At 37.7% G+C, this 23013-nt stretch overlaps 1 protein-coding gene across 1 annotated transcript in view; it reads left to right on the top strand.

The window, feature by feature from the left end:
• SGIP1 (SH3GL interacting endocytic adaptor 1) overlaps positions 1–23013 on the top strand; it is a 177474-nt gene that overhangs the window by 86023 nt on the left and 68438 nt on the right. Inside the window, exons 8-15 of the mRNA XM_052638056.1 lie at positions 190–201; positions 5224–5235; positions 8454–8478; positions 9518–9569; positions 11769–11854; positions 15069–15161; positions 16541–16615; positions 18740–19231. Coding sequence (XP_052494016.1) covers positions 190–201; positions 5224–5235; positions 8454–8478; positions 9518–9569; positions 11769–11854; positions 15069–15161; positions 16541–16615; positions 18740–19231 — 847 coding nt within the window. The remainder of the gene's footprint in view (positions 1–189; positions 202–5223; positions 5236–8453; positions 8479–9517; positions 9570–11768; positions 11855–15068; positions 15162–16540; positions 16616–18739; positions 19232–23013) is intronic.

Genomic DNA, 23013 nt, shown 5'->3' with positions numbered 1-23013 from the left:
GGGGGTGGTCTAAAGCCAGCAGCCTGGGAATGACCATATTGATGCCTACAGGAAGCCTTTATAAAAACAATGCCTTGGAGAGCTGCTTTAAAGTAAGGTTATTCTGAGCCTTGAGCTGCATCTTCTTGAATATACATTTCACCTCTTTCATTTTCTGTTTATTTTTTCTTTCCATGCTTACGCTTTTAGAGGAAAAGTCCGGTAAGAAACAACAAATTCTTTCTATATCTTTGCCAAACATTGTTTATTCTGTCCATTTTCACTGTCTGTATATCTAATGACTGACTGTATTTAACACCTAAACAGTATTCTGAATTTTAAAAACAAATACGACGCGGCCTAATTATGCCCCATGAGGAAAAGAGGAAGCTGGTTGCTAAGTGATTTTCCAAGTCTGTTATTAAGGGCCACGGGGTAATTTTGTAAAGAATCACCTCTACCCCAATCACACAGGCATATAATAAAATATTTTAGTGTTAAGTTCCATTTATTGCAGCTTCTATTTGGGTTCATCAAGCTACATATATTTTTTTGTTACTTTTTTGGTAATGTACAACATGATAGCATCCTGAGTGAATGCTTGTGAATCCGTCCTAGGAGAAGCAAGTTGTCTTTTTCTCTTCTTTTCGTTTTTAATTAATCAGAAAAATTATCCCCTTCTGGAGTTGTCAGAGACAATAAAGAAGATCTTTATAAATCGCAGATCACCTCTTAATGGTCCTTTTTATCACTGGGGTGATTTTCAGTGGCAGCACAAATCTGATCAAATGTATCTACATTTTTTTTTTTTTAGAGCAACAATGAAACTGACCTACTAAAAAAAATTTCATTTTTCTGGGCTGCTCTGCCTAGTTTATTGGGAACATGATCCCAGGATGCTGATACAGGTGACCTCTCCAGTGGAAAATATGAAAATATTGTATTTCCTCATTAGCACACACTGAGAAGTGATTGGTTGTCTATTGACCTCACCTAAGTGGATGCTGCAATAATTGCTAGACCTCCCATCCTGCCCACTCACCCAAGCCTGGCAGTCTCTATACCACGTACAGGAAATGCACTGATAGCAATTTGATGTGATTGGAGGAAGGAAGAGCAGAAGACAAAGGAAGAACAAAAGATGGAATCAAAATATTACAGTTTATCAAAATATGGACTCCATGACTTGGTTTCCAAGCATAAAATTAGTACGTATCACAATTAATTATTAACAAATGGAATGGCCCACTTCTGAGTAACGGAGAGTCAACTCTGTGTCACATGCTATGTGACACACATATTGTTGGTGTGCTTCAGTAACCTTTTTGATAGTTTGCCCATTTCATTTATTCTCTTTGACTCTGAATCTTTCTCTGAATTATCCAAACTTGGCCACTTCGAATGTTAACAAGATTAAATAGCCTGAAGTTTACCCATGGTGCTTTAAAAATTTCCTATTCTTCATTGGCTTTCCTCCTGTTGTTCTTACAGCAATTTCAACTGTAAGTACTCCATTTCATTGCTAGCTGTGCCTTTAAGGATGAGTTTTCCTCTTGCTCCCCTGCTTCATTTTTCTTGGGTAATGCCCATGTTGTTGATATTCAACCCAGGGAACTTTTAGTGATGCCTCGGCTCTTTGCTTCTCTTCCCATATGGAGTTTCAGAAGATTATTTCTACCAAGTCTTATTGGATCTGATAGGCATTCACTGTCATCTGACTTGTAAGAGGTATAGAAACAAATTTAAATATAGATAAACACAGCAATTGGCAGGGGTGGGGGCTTCCAATAGGTGCTTGTCAGATAGACTACCCTAAAGCATTTAAAAGCAAATAAGAATATTGATTAGTGTCATAATAATAAACAAAATGATCATATATGCTAATTCTTTCCTAGAAAATTCACTACCATGAATCACTGAATTTGCTATGACTAGACTGCTTAAAAATAATATTTGTTTAGTGCTTTGTGGCTTTTCACGCATTTTGTGGTGTTTCCCTATAGCGCTGAATTTTAGCAAATGAGGATGTTGTAAAGCTTCAAAACCTGAGGCTGGTTATTTAGTGATTTTTGACAAGCTGGACAGATTGTGTTTGGTGACTTCTTTTTATAAATGTCTCAAAACACTTATGCATATTGGCAAAGACTTAAGTTATCCTAGTTGGCTGAATTTAAATTAATCCTTTTGTGCAAAAAATAAACAAAACGAGGCTGGTGTAGGATAAGGATACTGTGATAAGGATACTTTAGGACATGTACTGAAGTATTTTCTTTTAGAAGGCGTATTCAAATGGCAGAGTATATAAATTTTAAAAATGCAAAATATTCTAAGCAAAGATCTGCATTCTAGTGACCAAATCATAAATTAGCAGTGTATACCCATTTTGAAAATAGCCTCAAAATACAAAGTAAATTTGATCTCTAACTTGAACATCAAAATAAAAGTATAGGGGAAAATAAAATGTTTTTCAGTACCTTCTCCAGAATGCATCAGAAGATCGAGAACAGTTGCGGAACTGAACAATTAGTGTTTAACTAGGAACACAGGAAATTTGTTCAGAAAACAAATAGACCAACTGCAACGTCCCTGTTTGAGTAATCAGGTGAAATAATAATAACAGTATATAAAAAATTCGTTGAGAGCTTATTATGTGTGATACAAATGTCTGCAATCAGAGACAAATTGGCCACCTGCAGATTCTGAACAACTGAAAAGATGTTTTGTTTGGTCACGCAAACAATCTGATTGCCATTTAAAAACCAGAATCAATAGTCCTATTTTCTGACAACTCTGAAGATTTGGCAGGATTAGGCCCATAATTTGTGTTCAAGTGGCCCTGAGTTGCAGCCACTTCACCAAAGCTCCATGAAACTCTCATGCCCTGATCCATAGCTTTCCTGCTCCTTGCCCTGCATGCTTTTGAGTTTCCAGTTTAACACGGAGAGTATTCAGCTTCCAGAATATATCAAGATCAGATGCTGAATGTTTCCTTCCACCCCTGAAGCAAATTCTATATATTGGTAGAACAAAGGTAGAATGCTAAAGGCCTCAGAATTCTGGGGAAATGGCAGGAAAAAGAGTAAAATAAACTATTGACGGGAAAGACCTTCCCCTCGTGGTTGAGAATGATTTTGCTGTTCAGCAAAACCTACAACCACTTTATACTCCTTTAAAGTGATAATTAGTGTAGAAAAAGCCTTTCAATTTAGCTTATGGAATCCCTTTCCTTTTGAAGGTTTCAGATAGCTTTTAATTATGGACCTTGAGGCTTTCGGGTCTGAGCTTTTCACAGCTTTTAGCTGGATCTTCTGGATTCTTGTGAATAAGCTTGTGACTACATGAATTTCAACAGCTGTTCCTTGAGGTTCCTTTTTTCATGTTACCTTTACTAGAAAACATACAAACAGGAACTATTCATTAAACTATATAGGTTTTTAACTGATTGAACTTAATTTGGGTGAATTAATATAATTGAAGTTATTTTGACAAATGGCCTCTATAATCTTAGTAAAGATTATTGAATTTAAGTTTCTGCCTCTGCATGGTTGCAATATACATTTTATTTTGCATTATTTCCCATAATCAACTTGGGGGAAATTGCATCAATTTTAATCCCCTCTTTGCTGTATTTTATGCTGCTTTTAAGAATGAATTTTTTGCCATGAAATTAAAGCTAAAATCATAAATGCCCACAAAGTTCTTTAGAGAAGAACTTTAGCCTGGTCGGTAAAGAATTATACACTCCAAATCTTTATATAAAAGAGTGCTTGAATTTCTCGCAAAAGACAGTAACAATTTGTCAGTAAAAGAATTTAAGCCAAGAAATACATATTCATGTGTCCTTTTTTCTAATTTTATTTAAATTCCATCATGCATATATTTATAAGAAAGGTGGGATCAATATGGAACAGAATCGGAAAACTATGGCACATAATAACGTCTAAAATATTACAAGTAAAATCAACTAGAGTAAGTATTTCTAAAATCCTAGCTTACTTACCAGTTCCTGGCTCCCTGTCTTTAGAGTCCTCCAACAACATCAGGCTTGGGGTCCTAGGAAAAACATGAGTTTAGCAGACCTGAGCTCTAAAGTCTGTTTCTGGTCGTCTCCATTTCCTAGCTCTGGACCTCAAAGCCTCACTTTGCTCTCTATATCACAGAGGTAGTTGGACTAGAGATCCGTGGAAGCCCCCAGCTATAAATGACTATAGGCTTTCATTTCTTATCTACGTTCTAGAGGGTAGAATCATCATTTTCATTAAGCAACCTTCTAGATACTTCTGAGTTTGTGCTTCCTGCCCAGATTTTGAAATTTGGCCAGTACTGGGTTCCAGGCAACCTCTGGTGAACTCATGGGCTAAGCCATATTCCTGAAAGTGAAACTGAGAAACAGCTGCTTCTCCATTCGCATCACAGTCACGCTTGTTACTAAAGACAAATCCTAAAGAGGGAGAGCAACCAGCGGTTGTTGGGGTAAATTGATAGCAGCCATGATCAAGGTTTGAAAGTGAAAGAAAGCAGTTGTACGTCCGCATCTTGTGTTTTTCCAGGCATCTGGCCCCCCCATGTTTTATTGCTGCTGGACAGTTTTTATCATTCCCACCTGCACGTCTCAGGAGCTCCTCATCTTCCCCATCACATTCTATCCATTTGTAGAGGCTGCTTAAGTCACTAGGCCAAGAACACTGACTTTTTAAAAAGTTCTTATCAGCACTCATTTCACCGAACACTAAAGAGAAAAACCAGGCAAAGAAGAGGTATCTCTTACCCTGCTCTCTGATTTTTGGAGACTCTGATTAAAGCCTGAATTATGTGGGAAATCCATCACATCTATGATATGTGCTAACACTCTGTTGTGTGGGAAAACAGTTGTCTCTGTGCTACCATCTCTAAAATTCCCCTCCTCAAACACTATGAAGAAAACTCCTTATGACAAGATATTTAAAGCTATCAGTAAAGTTTTCTTGTATGTTTCTGCTTTGTATGTACATACACATAACTGAAACTGATACCCATTAGCAAAGCTATATCATACAGTGGATACATTCCCTTTAAAGTTCTCCAAAACCTCCTTATGGTTTAAATAAGCCACAAACACAATGACTGCCTGCCTTCCTTTGGCCTGGTTACTTGGAGTGAGTGTTTAGTTAGTTGTTTATGAAGTCTTCTATTACCCAAGCCTGTTGACTGATCCATCATTCTCTGACTAGGTGTCTGTTCTCTCTTCCTTTTTGCTGATCACAGAGGCGCAGCCCGGTAAGAACCCTCAACATTTTTACCTTAAACCTGTATAGAGATAACTGTTGCCTAGGCAAGGTGGCCAGGTTGTCTTATTAAATTTATGATAACCCAGTGTAACTGAGGCAGACAAATTAGGTTTAGTGGCTGTAAGTCTCTGGTCTTATATGTGTCAAGGCCATGTTTTAGGATCATCAGAGCATGTTTCCATAACAAACTAAACTAATACAATAGGTATCCCTACTCCCAGTGCTAAATGTGAAAAATGTGATGTATGTGAGTGTGTGTGTGTGTGTGTGTGTATGTGTGTGTATGTGTGTGTATGGTGTGCATGTATGCAAGCCCTGGAGATTATCCAGAAATCAGCATAGACATTTATAGCAAGATGATAATAGAATAAGAAAACTGTAAAGAAAACAAGGAATGTGTAAGCCACATTGTTTTCAAACCTAAATTTAATATTAGTCCCTGGACCATAACTCATATTTGTCAGTATACTGATATACAATCATGCATAATCATAATTTTTAATCTTGGGAGATATAGACATGCTTTCAAGTCAATCTTTCTAGGTTGTCACATATATATATATATCATCACTGGAGGCAAACTGGTATTAGTTTGCACTGTCCAGAGTGAATCTTAGTCATTTTACTCAGGTTGAAAGTGTGATAAATTTGAAGCAACAAGAAGAGTCTTTGCTGTGTTTGAAATAACCTCCACCTGCCTGGTCAGTCCCTTGAGAGAGGTAATGGCACTGAAATAATATTCTTGGAAATTAGGCCTATGCTAATTTGATCAATCAGTTACTCCTGGAGGCAAATATTCTGTGCCAGCTGACAAGCTGTTGTTCTCTGATTAAGCCACAGAGTTGATGATCAAAAATACCACCTGCAGGGACTATATGGCTGATTCCAGTCCAGCAGTTGGGTAACGTCTCAGATTATGACAAGTTACTCCTTTTTTTAATAAAACAAAAAGAGTGAATTAACTAATTCAAAATGCAGGAAGTCTATTCACAGTCTACCCATAATGACAGTCCTTTAGAGAAGGAAAATGTGGTCACTTAGTGAGGAGAAGGCTTTAGAATCAACAGGCGTTTTTCCTGAATGTGGTTTGTGTGGTCAGTATCACCTTAACCTTGCTTTGGATTTGTCCTGCATTGACATCAAGGCCATCAGAGATCTGTATGCCAGATCCAGGGACAATGGGACTTTCTTTTCTGTTGATGAACACTTACTGCTGATGGTTTGAACATCTGTTCCTTTCTAAATTGATGTGATTTTATTCTAATTTCTAAATAACAGTTTGCTTGCATATTTCTGCCATGTCTTTCTTCCTCTTGAATAGTGATTGTTCATTCATGAGGAATATTTAGTAAAATATTACAGGGGCTTCTTGTCTAGTACCTCTCAGCAATAAATGTCTTTCAAATGAATTGATACACTGGGAAATGATGAATACCAACAGATACCGAACAAATAAACTGTATATCTTTCTTGGTTTCACGAGTATTACATTTTAAATAAAGGGGTAAGACAGAGATCAAAACATCTTCAATACAGCTTCTGGGGTCCCCCAGCTCCTTAATTTCAGGTCTCTTTATACTTAATAGGTCCTATTCCCTCAATGTCAACCTCATGATTGACTACTTGGACATAAGCCCCCAATCTTTTCCTTCAGACCTTTTTAATAAAAATCTGACTATTTGAGGCTCTCCAACCTGAAAAACCATTTGAATTACATTTAAACAATTGTTCTCTTATTATTTTGTCTATGGAGTCTTATTTTCCAAAAGCCAACCTGTATCAAAACTCTCATGATGACCATAGCTGGTTTAAATGATCATATTTATTTAATATATGCGTTAATTTAAACAAGTGTGTTAACTTAATTAAAAATACTGATTTAAAATGTTTATTAAATAAATAATTTATTAACTTAAAAAGATTTTTCCTAATAACATAATAGTCTCTATGTGGCACATGTATGCAAATTATATTAGGCAAGACAAGCCAGAAAATATAGTTTGAAAGATTAGGCCAGTCACCAGAAATATCTAGTGGATCCTTATTCATACTGAAACTGTTCCATTGTTGCAAATGATTTCAAAATGAGACAAAATTTTGATAAAACCTTAGGAAAGAGGGAAAGAAGATTCTTACAGGTCTGTTACAGAGATGCTATATTTGTCCTAAGTTGTTATGCTATCATTTGAAAGAAGAAAAATCTGTGACCACCAGGTTGAGCGTTTACTAAAGTAGGAGTAGAAATAAATGTGTGTTTGGCTATCACCCACCAAACTTTTAACTGTTTGAGTTTTGAAAAGTTTCTTGTTCTTGCAGTTCCCCATCCCAAACTCTGCCCCTGTCACTCTCCTAAGGAGGCCCTGCCAACCCATGCCCATCTTATGAGACCATGCTTCTAGTAGTCTCCTTTTCTGGAAGCATCACATTCTAAGAATCTTTCATGGTGATTTTGAATCAATCCTTTGTTACCAAAAAAAGTTTCTGCTAGGGCCTGAAAAAATCTGAAAATGACCTTCTCAGATTATTCCTGCCAGGGAAATTTGCATTACAATAGGATCACAATGCCTTGAGCTAAAGGAATGAGTCCCACTTGATAGATTGGTGTCCCAATGGGAGGCATGTAAAAGAAACTGAGGTAGAGAGCGTGAGCGGGGGAAGAATGGAATTCTCTGGTTCCCTGAATAGAGCAGTCCATTCAGAGGTAATGCCTTCAAATTTTCCTTGTTTTTAACATTTTCCACATGAATCTTTAAAAATTGCATTAGTCAATTAATGACTGTTTCTACAAGCAGCTTATGGACCCCCATTCAATAGGAGCAGAGAATACACCTCATACATATAATTTTTAAAAATTAAACATAAGTTAAACTTGGATTTACTTTCTTGTATGCTAGATTTCAAAGGTTTTTTTTTTTTCTTTTTTTACTTTAATTTGCTAAATCTACCCAGGTAAGGGTTGTTTTGTTTTGTTTTGTTTTCCTGGTTTGGAATATTTATTACTTTCCCTTCCTCTCCATAACCTTTGAGTAAAGTGAAAAATTGATTTTATGAGGGTGTCTACAATTTTTAACTTGAATGCAATTCTGAAAAAAAATTCACTTTTCTCCATCTGCATTTCTTTAAGTTCAATTTAATTGCAATGACAGAAATATACATATTGTACATATATGTGGTCTTAAACCTTATAGTGTCTATTTCTAATTCTAGGGTGCAATTAAAAGGAACTTATCCAGTAAGTATATCTTAGCTACCAGAAGTAGAGTACAATTTAAAAGACGAAACAGTTCCTTGGATCTTGGAGTGTATATACATTTGACATATAAATTCTTGAGCTTGATTTTTAAGGCTGATGAATGTCTACAGCAAAGAAATCCTGTAATGATAAAAGGGCTCAGTGAGTTCTGAATGATTAATACTTAAATCCTGAGTGTGAATATGTTTTTGGATAAACATTGCTATTTCCTTCCTTGGAGAAGGAAATGGCAATTCACTCCAATATTCTTGCCTGGAGAATCTCCATGGACAGAGGATCCTGGCAGGCTGCAGTCCATGGGGTCACAAAGAGTTGGACACACCTGAAGGGACTGAGCACACATGCTGTGTCATTTGACTTACAAATGAATTTAATCAAGTGTGGGTTTGCTAATTGGGGTAGGGAGAGGAGGAAGGCAGAAGGAACTGAAGGTAGCTGCAGTGCCCATTCTTGTGCATTTGATATGAAAATTTTAGTACACCAAAGTGATGTGAGATAGATTATAGTATACATGTGGCATGATTTTCTTCTGCTGCATACAGCACATTCTAGGAAATTTTAAATGAACGGTTCCTAGTTAAAGGTATAACATTTTCTTGGCATTTCAAGAAAAGAACAGGCAGAGAATGCTGGATTCATGCACTGCGTACATATGGCCTGGCTTGGTATTCTCATGGTAATTGAAATGCAGAACTGATCAAGGCACAGGCATTCAAAGAACAGTGTGCTATTCCACGAGCTCTGCAGTGTACAAATCTTCCATTTGATGGCTCATCATGGTAATTCCTTGATAAGGTTTTATAAATGCCAAAGAAAATGCTACTACTTAAGCCTAATATATGACAGTTGCTTTGCCACGGGAGAGAGTTTGTTCCGGGGTTTGTCTTGCAAAGTTTTCACATGGAGTTGCCTATTCATGGAATTTAAATCTCTTAAGTGTTTTCAAACATAGCTCATAAGACATAAAAGAAAAAATGGTAAAAATATGCCTAAAAACTTTCTTTGTCCTACGCATCAGGTGAAGAAGTAGCGAGACCCAGGCGTTCCACACCAACTCCAGAGCTCATAAGGTGAGCATGAAAGATGTTAGCTGTGTTTTATGCAAGGTGTCATGCACTGGTAGCAGTGGAACAAATCTCCTTTGAGCTAAACTCTCAGCATCTACTAACAAAGGGTCTGCCCTGTGTGTAGGTCATCGCAGATTTAAATATGTTATCATTTCGCCTAAGTGCAGCCTGGGGGAGACCATTAAGGAAGTACTCTGTAGTCACCTAAAGTAACATCTATCAGAATATGCAACCCTTCACTAATGAGAGAGTTAAAGGTCTATGGGAAGACATCATTTGGTATGTGGAATGCTGATCTGAAATATGATTATATTGCCCTACAAATAGTAGTCTGTTATTATTAGAGAAATGGAATCAAAACTACAATGAGTTATCACCTCACATGGGACAGAATGCCATCATCAAAAAGCTTACAAACAATAAACCCTGGAGAGGGTGTGGTGAAAGGGAACCCTCTTATTCTGTTAGTGGAAATGTAAATTGATACAGCCACTATGGAAGACAGTAGGAAGATTCCTTTAAAAACTAGGAATAAAATTACCATATGATGCAGAATCCCACTACTGGGAGTATAACCTGAGAAAACCATGATTCAAAAAGACACATGTACCCCAGTATTTACTGCAGCACTGTTTACATCAGCCAGGACATGGAAACAACCTGGATGTCCATCAACAGACGAATGGGTAAAAGAAGCTGTGGTTCATACATACAATGGAATATTACTCATCCACAAAGAGAAATGAATTTGAGTCAGTTCTAGTGAGGTGGATGAACCTAGAGCCTGTTATGCAGAGTGAAGTAAGTCAGAAAGAACAAAACAAATATCATATATTAATGGATATATATGGGATCTAGAAAAATGGTACTGATGAACCTATTTGCAGGTCAGGAATAGAGATGCAGACGTAGAGAACAGACTTGCAGCCCCAATGAGGGAAGGAGAGAGTGGGACAAATTGAGAATAGCATTGATGTATGTATATTACCATATGTAAATATGGTAATGGAAGTCGCTGTATAACGCAAGAAGCTCAACCTGGTGCTCTGTGACAACATAGAGGGGTGAGATGGTGGGATGGGTAGGAAGGAGGTTCAAGAAGGAGGTGACATTTGTATACTTACGGCTGATTTACATTTTTGTTTGGCAGAAACCAACACAACATTGTAAACCAATTATTTTGCAATTAAAAGTGTTTTTAAAAAAGAGCCTGTTTAGTTGGATACAGTTTTGTGATACATTCTACATCAGACACCAGAAGAATGTTCTATTTTGTTTTCTGATTTTGGCAAGGCGTTATATTTTCATACTGTGCAATCCTTGGGATAAGTAAGTCTTGTGCACATAAGCGGTGTTTCCCTGCAAAGACTGCTATTTCTATCTAAAAGCTGGATCCTTTTACCTTTCCCTCCTCCTCTAATCCCTCTCCTCTCCTCTTCACCTCTTATCCCCCAGCAAACACACAAAACTCATTAGAATCAATGAAGAGAAATCAGGTCTGGGGAAGAATTGGAGACAATTTATGCACCTCTTGTTAATAATTGATTTAAGTAATAATTAGTTAAAAGGATGAGCATTGAACTTATTATCCTTCTTTTCTCCCTGATTTTTCAATATTCTTCTCTTTCTGAGACATGCAATATTAAGGTGTTAGAAGGTTATAATTAGTCTACTGTGGAGGGGGGAGGGGGGAGGATGGAAGTTAAAAGTTGGTAGACTAAGTTTCCTGTTCAAAGATGAACTTCCTGGTGGCTTATTCCTTAATTTCCCTGTGCCTGACATTCACTGACCATACTCTGCATTAACTACAATACAGAGATGCAGTGAAGACAGATATAAATGGTTTTTGAGATCTTATGAGAAGAAGGTGCTTTGCAGTAAACAGTTACCTTTAGTATTATCTCTTCTAGGTTTAGAGAATCTGATGCTTTGAAAGAGTTTCTCTCTTATTTCTGTTGGACCACCCCCCTGGCACCCCACTGAGAACCAGGGATCTTATCCCTTACCAATTCTTTTGTCCACATATATTTGACATCTTCATATATATGCTTTTTAGCCTCTCCAGAGCGTGAGTGCATATTTATGCATGTACATAAGTGCACACATACATCAGCCTTACTGTGGAAGATATTTGAAAGCTTTATATCTCTTTTGACATTAATATTTCCTTTTCTATGTTTTGCTGTAATGTGTGTGATTTAGCAAAAAACCTTCAGAGGACACCACGGCGCTTGCTCCCCTCTTTGGTCCACCATTAGAATCAGCTTTTGATGAACAGAAGACAGAAGGTAAGAAAAACTCTGTGTATGGATTTGTTTTTCTTTTCAATAAAGTATAACTTATGCAGAGTAAACATGTGTTGAGGCACGTTTTTGATATGTCACTAGACCTTCATGTGAAAGAATAGTTCTGATGTGGGTGTGTTATCAGCATAGGAGTTTAGTTTGCAGACCTCTTAGTATTTCAGGATTTGAAATTTTACCTCCAGAGGTAGTTAAGAGCTGACAAGTTCACTCTTCCACAAGTTCACTCTTCTTTCAATAAGAATTACTGAAAATCTGTACAACTCACTGGTCGGGGAGTAGGTGGTTTATGAGCCAAACTGCCATCACTATGGAGCCAGACCTTCAAATCCCTCCTCATTATCACTGTCATTGTGATCTCGCCTCTCTGACCACACTTTCTCTATTGTCCAGCTCATCAGTGGAGGTGTCAATTGGACTGCTCGCAGAACAGACACTGTTTGCAAACTCAAGACTCAGGAATGACCTTAAATCATTTAACAACTTAGAAAAATGATGTTATGGGAGAAATATCATTTTGGCTGTTATTGTTGGCTTTACCTACTAAATTTAATTCCGAGAATTAAATATTTCAACTTTTAAATATTAACCATTTTTGGATGGCTGTGAATAATGTAAACCTTACTGACATAAACTGCTTATGAAAGGGATCTAACCTGTTCCTAAGATGTATATAGGTCTAATTCTAATGCATGGATCTCCAGCAGCTGTATTTGATAACATGGAATGTTTTTTAAAAAAAATCATTTGATTTAAGAACACTATGATTGCATATACTAAAATGTGATTTTTCTAAGACCCATTGGTGAAGGAGATTAAAATGCTGAGGATGATAAGACTTAAAAGCATAATGAGTAGGCTCAGATACAATGACAAAGAGACTCCAAAGTATAGTAAATTAAACAAGATAGATTTTATTTCTGTTTCATGTAAACAGTCTCAAAGTTCAAAATATAGGACTGGAAGGGCAGCTCTGCCATCCCCAGCATGTGGCCTTCACCTCTGGGTGAAAGGGGGCTGCTCAAATTCTCATTATGTCCCAGTCAGAAGAAAGAAGTGTAGGGGAGGGCCCATGGAACTCACTGCCAATTCTTATAAGAGCAAAACCTGGAAGAGACGCACACCACTTCCAGCCAGAGCCCATCAGAAAGAATTTAGTGCCATCTGGCCAGCTAAGCTTTAACTGTAGCAGAAATGGAGAATGGATCCTGGGAGACAACTAGCAGGCAGCCACAACTGAGTATTTTTCAATAATGTAGTTAGGAAAGTGAATAAGGAACATCCCTAAATACTCCTTCAGTGATTTAAATGTCTGCAACTTAGAATCCATAAGGAAAGGGGGCCCAGCGTTAAGGTTGCTCAGTTGTCGTATTAACTCATCTGGGATCAGTCTCACTTTTACTGATATGTGTAGTAACTGAAGGTGGTTTGATTTGTTACATTTGAATCTACCTATTAAAAAATTCCATCATATATGGAAACGTGATATACAAAACAGAAAACAGTTCTTAGAAATCAAAGTGGTATCCCTCACTGAATCCATGGAAAAAACAAAATGCTGTGTCAGATCGTTGGACAATGTATGCTTCCATGTTAAAACAAAAAACAAAGCTAAGACCATCACTGAGGTTTGTGATGAAGAGGAAACACACAATAAGCCTGGCCTGATTATGCTCTAGGTGCTTTTAACCTCTGAAGTTCTGTAAAGTTCCAACCTTGGCACCAAGCATACGAGCTCTTCCACCTACGTTTCTTATCTACCCACTCTTACATTTTTGATTGGTTCTTCTATCACTAGTTTACAAGGCCTGAGAGGAAAGTGTGTGTTTTGGAGTTAGGTATGCAAGCCTGGGATCAGACCTTAGCTCTTCTATTCGCACCATGTGTTGCTGAGCAAGTTGTTTAATCACTGTCATCTCTGGTTTCCTCAATATCAACCAGTTGGTGGTATGGTGAGGACTGAAAAATCATACTAGCTATTGGCCTTGTGATAGGTATTTTGTGTACATTTTATTTATATACATTACCTCCTTTAATGCTTTTACTAACTCTTGGAGATGGTTCTTACTATCTCTGCACTGAAGGAAGGGAAGTTCAGAGGTTGCATGAATTGCCCAAGGTCCTAGTAGTTCAATTCAGTTCAGTCGCTCAGTCGTGTCCGATTCTTTGCGACCCCATGGAGGCTGGATCAAATCCACATCCAACTAATTCCCAGCCTGTGTTTTACAACATAATGAATCACAGGCAGTACTTACAGAGACCCTGGCACATGAGAGATGATGAGAACTAGTGTACCACATTGTTACCATAGCAACAAAAAAAGTCAGAAGGAAGAAACAAAAAATAGAAGAAATATTAGATTCATTGGCCTAATACCAATTTCCCTGATTTACTTTAGATGTCTACATGCATGCATGCTCAGTCGCGTCCAACTCTTTGCGACTCTATGGACTGTAGCCTGCCAGGCTCCTCTGTCTAAGGGATTCTCTGGGCAAGAACACTGGAGTGGGTTGCCAGTTCCCCCTCCCCTGATCTTCCCAACCCCAGGATCGAACCCACATCTCTTATATCTCCTGCATTGGCAGGCAGGTTCTTTATCACTGACCCAACAGGGAAGCCCTTGGATGGCTATGCACTTGTTTATTTTTCTGGTTCTTTTAACATGTACACCATTTCTAAATAATTTAATTTCTCTTTATAATGTTGTAAAAGGCTTGTTTCAAGATCCCATAAGATCCTTTAAAAGTGAGAACTGTACAGAATTCAGACATTTTCATTCTTGAAGCGTATTCTTAGCAAACTTTAATAAACCAACTTAAAACAAAAGTCCATAGGAATAATGCCTGTATTTTCAAGTGGGTGCCAGAAATGTATTGACATTTAGAATGTCCTTAAGTGACCCACCAGGAAAAAAATGCAGACCCTCTGTTTTGTGAGTTTTTATTTAGCTGTATGTCCACACACATATACCCCCTCTGCACATGGGCTCACACACACACAAACATGCACACCCTGCTGTTTTTTCCATTTTCTGGTTGAAGAAAATCAGGAACAACCCATCTCTAAATTAATTTACTAGGACTGAGGCAAGGCAGAAATAATTTTGTCAAGCTCCACTTTAACATGAAATTATAAGTTCTAAAATCAGGATGTTTCTTTTTTCAACTCACCCGGGGAAATTTTCTTTTTATGTTTCCAGTTCTTTTAGATCAGCCTGAGATATGGGGTTCAGGCCAACCAATTAATCCAAGTGTGGAGTCGCCAAAGTTAACAAGGCCTTTTCCCACTGGAAGTAAGTTATGTGTCTGCTCTGTCTGGAAAAATAAGTGACTCATTTTACTGTCTGTCTGCATAGTGAAATTAGGCAAGCCTTAGGAAGTCTACGTAAGCAACATTTGGACTGTTTAATATTAAGAAGAGATGTTATTCTAATAAGCATTAGAGTTAAGGGGCCTAGGACAGTCGGTTGAGACAAGAATAATACAATAGATAAAGTAAAATAAGTAACTTAGAACCACAGCTGCTTTGTGTGACATCTCACAGGCTTCTTCATTCATTCATTCAATAGGCTTATGTAGGCATGAAAAGCAAGTGGACTAAAGATGCTGCTATGTTCTAGGCATGGGCTAGCACCCAACACACAGCTAACCAAGTCAGATAAGGTCTTTGCTTGTCCTACAGAACAACTGAGGCTTCAAAGGATAGAGAGGACACATTGAGGGGAAAGAGTTTAACTGGAGAACAAGAGGAATGATGCCATATGGAAGAGAGAAGCTGAGAGAGGAGATCAGGGCACATTTATCTCAAAGCAGAGCCATCAGCCCTGTTTATTCCAGAATGCCCCTAACCCCTACTCCAGGTAACTGGGGAAAGAAGTCCTGAAGAAAAAGGAAACTCGTCAGATTTACCAGATATAGCAGTGAGAGGAAAACATACACTTAAAGAATGAAAAAAAAAAAAAGATTTACCTGTTGAAATTCTTAACTTTACCCACAAAGTGACAGCCCAGTTCAAAAGGATGAGTCTCTGGGTTAAGCTGTAAGACAACACTTTTTCTAGCTCAAGGATTTTTTTCAGCTATAATTTCCACCAAAGGAATCTGTTCATTCTTCCTTGACCCGAATCATTTTGCTTTAGATTTCAAAAATATACCCAAATTCAAGACATTTCTTTGAGAAATCTTTTCAGATTCAATCCAAGCTATAATATCCTGACTATTAAAAGCCTCTCACCCAGGCTGCTCTCATTTCCTTGACCACACTCGGGATTGCAGTTGCCTGGGACCGCAATCTTCCTTCATTCAGTTGTAAATTCCTTGAGGGCAGAGGCTCATTGTATTCAACCCCATGTCCTTCATTCCTAGTACAGGTCACAGGACTTTGATGGCTTTTGACACAGAAAACAAAGGAATGAATGAATATAAAATGATGATATTATTGTTGCTATTATCTGATTTTCTTTTGACAAATTCTTATCATAAAATGGAAGAATCTGAATGAGTCCTGCTTCAATCACTAAACTTTGAACTTAAAAAAAAAAATGGACTGCTAATAGTTATTCCTTTTCCAATAGCAGAATATGAATGAAAGCCCAAATCCTGCTTATCTTGGAAATAATATATAATTCAGGGAGAAAGTGATCAGTAATGTATGGCTTCTCATCTCTTGGCAGCACCTCCACCACTGCCTCCAAAAAATGTACCAGCCACCCCACCCCGAACAGGCTCCCCCTTAACAGTTGGACCAGGTAAGCTTTATTCTTTCTGTCCTAGGATGGTATGGCAATCAGCAGTGGCCCTGGACCTCAACATGCCTCTGATGTGTTGAAATCTATAGGCTAGACTAAACATGAAAATGGTTGCATTTAGTTTTACTTCCACTACAGTTTACTATGTACACTTCTGTAAGTATCACTCCCAGGTTTCACAAAGAGGTTCTCTTTCTCAACTTATTTTCTTCTCTGTATAATTTTGTTGAACAAAGGCCATGTTTATTTGTGAGATAAGAGAAATAAAAACTCAATATCAAAAGCCATTGTTTAATTGACATTTCACTAAATTGGACCTCATTTTAAATGACTGAAGAATTAAAAGTCTCAAGGCATAATTCATATTTTTCTAAGAGCTGATAAGTTTTTATCTAGAATTAATATTGTGTAGTCCACAGTAATAATAAAATGGGTCCTGGAATATGCAGCATACAGGTAAGCTTGGGTGGTGCAGGATTTTCCCCAGTAGTCATTATTTATTATCCCATGGCAAAGCGATGTGTAAGGATAATGAAATATGGCAAGGAACTGCAGCATGCCTTTAGACAGATGACTTCTAAGGCATAGTTTTACCATCTATTAAAATCAATACTATGGATTTCTAAAATTTATAATGTACCTAGTCTTACTGGACTAGCAATTCAAAAGCAGTAATAGTTATTTTATGTGTCTGGGTCCTTAGAATGTAGTTCTTCATCACCTTTGGAATTCTATTGCAGCTTCATCCATAGCTATTTATGCAGTCTGGTGAGTTTGATAACTACAGAGGGGGTATTTATCAACAAGAGCAAATGCAAGACATAGTCACTGATGAAATTTATATTGACTCAAACCCAACAGAGAGTCATCCTGTGTCACAGGTAAAGGTGTTTGCAAGTTCAAATCATTTTGGCCCCTTGTATTCTCATGAATATATTAGAGATAAGTAAATCTGCCAGCAGTGAAATTATAAATACTGTGGCCCAGGCAAACTGCTATCCCATTTATTTGTGGCCTTGAAACCTTGAAGGTTAACTTTTTTCAAATTTGAAAATATAAGAATATTAAGCCTACTCTTACAGCTAAAAGCTTATTTAAATGTAAAATGGCTCATGCCTTACAGTTATTTAGGTAACAATTTCTAATTTGAATAACCTTGGTTTAAAAAATAGTACGATTCCTCACATTTCAATTGTTATCAACTACTTCCTGCCAAGCTATAGAAGATTAGTTTTAGTTTTTCTCTTGTTATTGATAAGAATTAAAAAGAATACCTACTGCTTAAATTTAAGCAAAACAGACTTTTTATTTCATGAATTCAGATATATATACATATCAGTTATGCCTATGGTATTAACAGGTTAGACTTGAGAAAAAAAATTATAAAGATTTTTTATAATTTTCTTCCTTATTAAACGGGTTTGTATGTAACAATTCTTCTCAATATCCTATGTGTGTGGTGCGTGGGGTGTGTATGTGTATATTTGTAAATATTCATGTGGGGATATCTCTTTAAATAATCTTTGTGCCGTGTTTCTGGTGTGTTCAAGGTGGAAGATACACAACTGCTTATGATGTGATCATTTTTTAAACTAACATATATTATCATTGGTTTCACCAAACAGTTTCATTTAATATGCTAGAGTAACCTTCATCAACTATGAGGGTGGTTTTCAGCTATCAGTTCTTTTTCTGTTGTGTCCTATGTATTTCATTAGGCCAGACTTTCCAAAGGGACCTTTCCAAAAGGGTTTGAAATTTGCAGTTCCAGAGCCTGTACAATTCTGAGAATGACTTCTCAGAATGACCATACTCTGCTCTCTTCTGAGCAGCCCTGAAGGGCGGTTGCATGCTCGAGCTTCTGGTGATGGAAGATGTAGCCAAGTCAGATCACCCCACACAAGGGTAAATAATAGCAGAAAAGGTAATGTTCACAATATAGAGGCGGGGGACGCTCTCCTCCCCTTCAACTACAATCAAGATGTTTTTCCATCATGAAATATGCCCACCTTGGCACCTCACAAAATAACCTATTTATCAGGCTTTGCCTCACCCCTCCCACTTCCTATACAAACAATTTTAACAAAGTCAATTAAATTTTAAAACCAACTACTTTAACCACAGGAAATGACCAATCAGCCACAGAGGTCAAAATTGAAAAGCTACCATCCATCAATGATTTGGACAGCATTTTTGGCCCCGTGTTATCCCCCAAGTCTGTTGCTGTTAATGCTGAAGACAAGTGGGTCCATTTTTCTGACACATCCCCGGAACGTGTTACTCCAGAGTTGACTCCAAGGGAAAAGGTGATGTCCCCACCAGCTGCCTCAGACAACCCAGCTGACTCCCCACCTCCGGGCCCCCCGGGTCCTCCTGGCCCCTCAGGACCTCCAGGTCCTCCTCGCAATGTACCATCGCCACTCAATTTAGAAGAAGTCCAGAAGAAAGTTGCTGAGCAGAACTTCATTAAAGATGATTACTTAGAAACAATCTCATCTCCTAAAGATTTTGGGTTGGGACAGAGAGCAACTCCGCCTCCCCCACCACCACCCACCTACAGGACTGTGGTCTCGTCCCCCGGACCCGGCTCGGGCAGTGGTACGGGGACCACCAGTGGTACGTCTTACTGTTTGTGTGTGCTTCGTGTGACCGCGAATGGCCGTGGCTGCTGCAGTGTGAGCAACACCCTCCTCCTGCCTGGCAGCTGGCTTTAGAGCTTCAGCCATCCCTCCTTTGCTGTGGGTGTCCTGTGCCCTGTGGCATGTCCTAGTCCATCGAATGCTCGCGGTCATAGTGCAAGTCTGTGGATGTGTCCTTCCCTGCACTCCTGACCCTTAGGAGTGCCCTTCCACCCTGCAGATAAGATCTCTATTTTTTAAAGAAAGCTGTGATGTCATTTTTAGAATTCAGGAAAGTTCTAGAAAGACAGATTTCACAGAAAATGTGCTTCAAGTTAAATGTCTGATTTCCTCATCAGATGTCTCCACAGGGGCCCTAGTGTTTTTTTTTTTTTTCATTAATTCTTCCACTTTATTGAAATATAACTGACAAAATTATGAGATATTTACAGTGTACAATGTGATAATTTGATACACACATACATTGTGAAATATTCTTCCCACCAAGTTAATACATCCATCACCTCACATACTTACCTTTTTTTTTTTCTTTGACGAGAACATTTAAGCTCTACTCTCTTGGCAAATTTCAATCATACAGTACAGTGTTATCAACGATAATCACCGTGTTATACATTTGATCCTCAGACATTATTCGATTTATAAGCTTATAAATCTATATTTTTTCCAAAAGCCTTGGTTTTTGTAGGTATATGTGTTTTCTATTTCTTTTTTTTTTTTTAATTTGGGGAAAACTATGTTAACTTCTCTAACTATTTCAGAGAAAAAGAAGTAGGATTTGAAAAAGAGATTTTAGAGGACAGCAAAAAAGAGGCTGCCTTATTGCATCTCCAGCCTAACCAGGCTGCCACTGAAACAAACTGCTCTCTGATGTCATCATTTGACAGGCTAGTCAGCCTATAAGGGTCAGTTCTAAGTGTGGTGACAGGTGATGGAGCAGTTTGTCACAAATGTACCTTTTGGGACTCTACATGCAAATATTGACATGGAATCTGATTTTTTTTGGTTTTCCTGTTTGAAGCTTCATTTTGTATTCTCTAATGATGAAAGGATAGGAACTGCCATGCATACCCAGGAAAGATCAAGATATCCCTAACGCATTCTTCTTCTGTATCACTCATTCCATTCGTGCTCTTGTTTATCTACAAGATCCTCTGGTGCCTTCTCTCTTGTTCCCGTCCTTTTTGTTAGGTACCTTCTCAGGGGTGTCAAGGGCTATTTGTTTTTTGTTTGCTTTGAAAGAGGTGACCAAGTTTAAATTATTCAAATCTATTAAGGAACAGCAAGGAAATATGTTTGTCTCTGTTCTAATAGTCATCATTGCTTCTGCTTTCAAGGGCACATCTTTCAGTGTTTGCTCTGCATTTGCAAATTGCTCTGAGCTTTAAAGTGAGAGCATCCAAGCTAATCAAGGAGAGGACTGGAGAATCTTCTGTACTGTACACAAAGTCAGTGTTTTGTATCACAGGTGTTCCCCTCCTTCACCAGAAAGGGAAAACAGTTCAATAATCAAATTTAAGTTTGAAAAACTGTGCTAAAACAAAATCAGCAGGTTTCTTTACCATAGGGTCCCAGAGAGCCTTTATTTTCCCAATAAGAACAACAGCTATAGTTTCTTTTCCTGGCTTCATGCTAAGAACTTTATGCACATCATTTCATTCCTACAACAACCTCATGAGGTGAATTCTCTTATTCCCCCCATTTTACAGATATGAAAACTGAGGCTCATGGATGTTTAGTAATTTGCCTAAGTTTACACTGCTAGAGGTGATAGACTTGGTATTCATTCTCAGGTCTATCTGATCCCAGGCCTGTGTTCTTAACCACTATGTCCTCTAGGAGCCCTTGCAAGGATTAGTGACAAAATATCACAAACTTATCTGACCCTGACATGCACCTATATTACACACTGTCATCAAGACTGCCAAAAGTCTTTTCTCCAAACTTACTGCTTTGTGCTCCTTTCTGTATTTCTGGGGGTTAGAGCCCCACCTCCATCCTCTATTTCTTTTTCAGATCTTTTGGGGTGATGTAAGGGTCCTTACCTAACTGTAAAGATAATAAAAGGCCTCTAAGTAAAGCCTCCAGTTCAGACCTCAGCCCAAAAGAAGCTGGTTGCCCTCTGTCAAAGAGAGACATATTTCCACTGTCTTGAATGGGACTCTTTCCTGGGCCAGGCTCTGAGTCTTCTGAAAGTCTCAAAGCTTTTCAAGGAATAATACCTTCTCTCCAGTAGCCTGGTCACTATACTCTACCCAAAGTAAACACCTTTCATTGGGGTAGGGGAAGACAGGACAACTTTGTTACTCGCCAGGCTCCTCCAGCACCTTCTACAAGGTTCTGGGATATACTTGATTAATTGAATTGATCATTAATTTAATGAATAAATAGAGAAGCTCTAGCTTTCTTTCTGGAATCCTTGGCAGTTTTGTTGTCATTTTAATGTTTAACTTCCATATTCTTACTTAAAATTACTTGAAAGAGTTACCAGTAAAGACCATTGGTTCTTAATAATTGAGCTGGAAAATACTATACTTTGCTAATATTAAAGAATTGAATTTCTAAGTGGAAAACCAAACTGGGCCAGTGAAACTCATGAATAAATAAAACTGTGCACCATTATCTCCTTAGTTAAGTCCCAGTTTATTTGCTCATTAAACTTTTACTGATGAAATGTACACAGATTGGCAGAAATATTAACTTAGGATTGAAACAATAGGATATGGTCTCATGTTTTAAAGATTAGTAATGCTTATCATTATCTGCTTTTTATAACAGCCTGATGGGAATAACTTTTCCTGTATATCTCAAACTGTATACCTACATTAAAAATTTCATTCACAGCAAGATGACTGTCACTGACCAAGTTTAGATAGTATTTGTGGATCGAAATAGTTACCTGCTGTTGAAAAAGTTGCAAGTTAAGAATTTGCCTCAAGAACTTTAATTTCCTTATGGCAAGGATTTAAAATACTAGTTTGGCCAGAATATTGCTTTACTGGAATGCAGACACTGATTCTTGGCAAAGACTATCTCTTCTCCTGTGTGGGCTGTGTGCCCAGGGGATGGAATAGAAAAAGTGTTTCCTTGGCCTGTAGCAATTTTGGAGACCAGGGAAAGAGAAATGTTAGTAAAGATAGAATGTTCAACATTTCCCAACTGGGGAAACTAAACCCATATTAAAAGATGCTAAACACAAACAGACACACCCCACACATCCATAAACAAATGAATTTGAACTACCTGGGGCTGAATCAAACAAATGTATTTCCTAACTATAAGTTTTTTAGAGCAGCAATGTCAAAAATGGAAGCCTTTAGGCATATGTGGATATTTTCATCTTAATGGCAATTAATTAAAATTAAAAATCAATTATTCAGATGCAGGAGCCACAATTCAGTACTCAGTGGGTACTCACTCAGTGAGTGGGTACACAATTCAGTACTCAGTACATGTGACTAATGACTATCTTATTGGACAGCACTTATTCCAGAACATTTTCATCATTGCAGAAAACTCCATTGAACTGTACTGTTTTAGGGCTTTTAATGTGCCAGTTACCTAAAAAGAAACATAGTATGAAAACTTTCCCACATATGTTTAATACTTTTGTCAAAGAAATAGTATAATTGTGTTCTAAGAAACACAAGTTGGGAAAGAATAATTCTTTACATATTTCAAAGTACATATGTTTTCATTCATTTGATTCTCCCCCATAACATTGTGATATACTAGCCTCATTTTACAGATAAGGAAATG

This window comes from Budorcas taxicolor, chromosome 3 (genome assembly GCF_023091745.1).
Source record: "Budorcas taxicolor isolate Tak-1 chromosome 3, Takin1.1, whole genome shotgun sequence".
Taxonomy (NCBI): domain Eukaryota; kingdom Metazoa; phylum Chordata; class Mammalia; order Artiodactyla; family Bovidae; genus Budorcas; species Budorcas taxicolor.
Note: the sequence above shows the minus strand (reverse complement) of the source record. Positions and strands in the feature narration are given on the sequence as shown.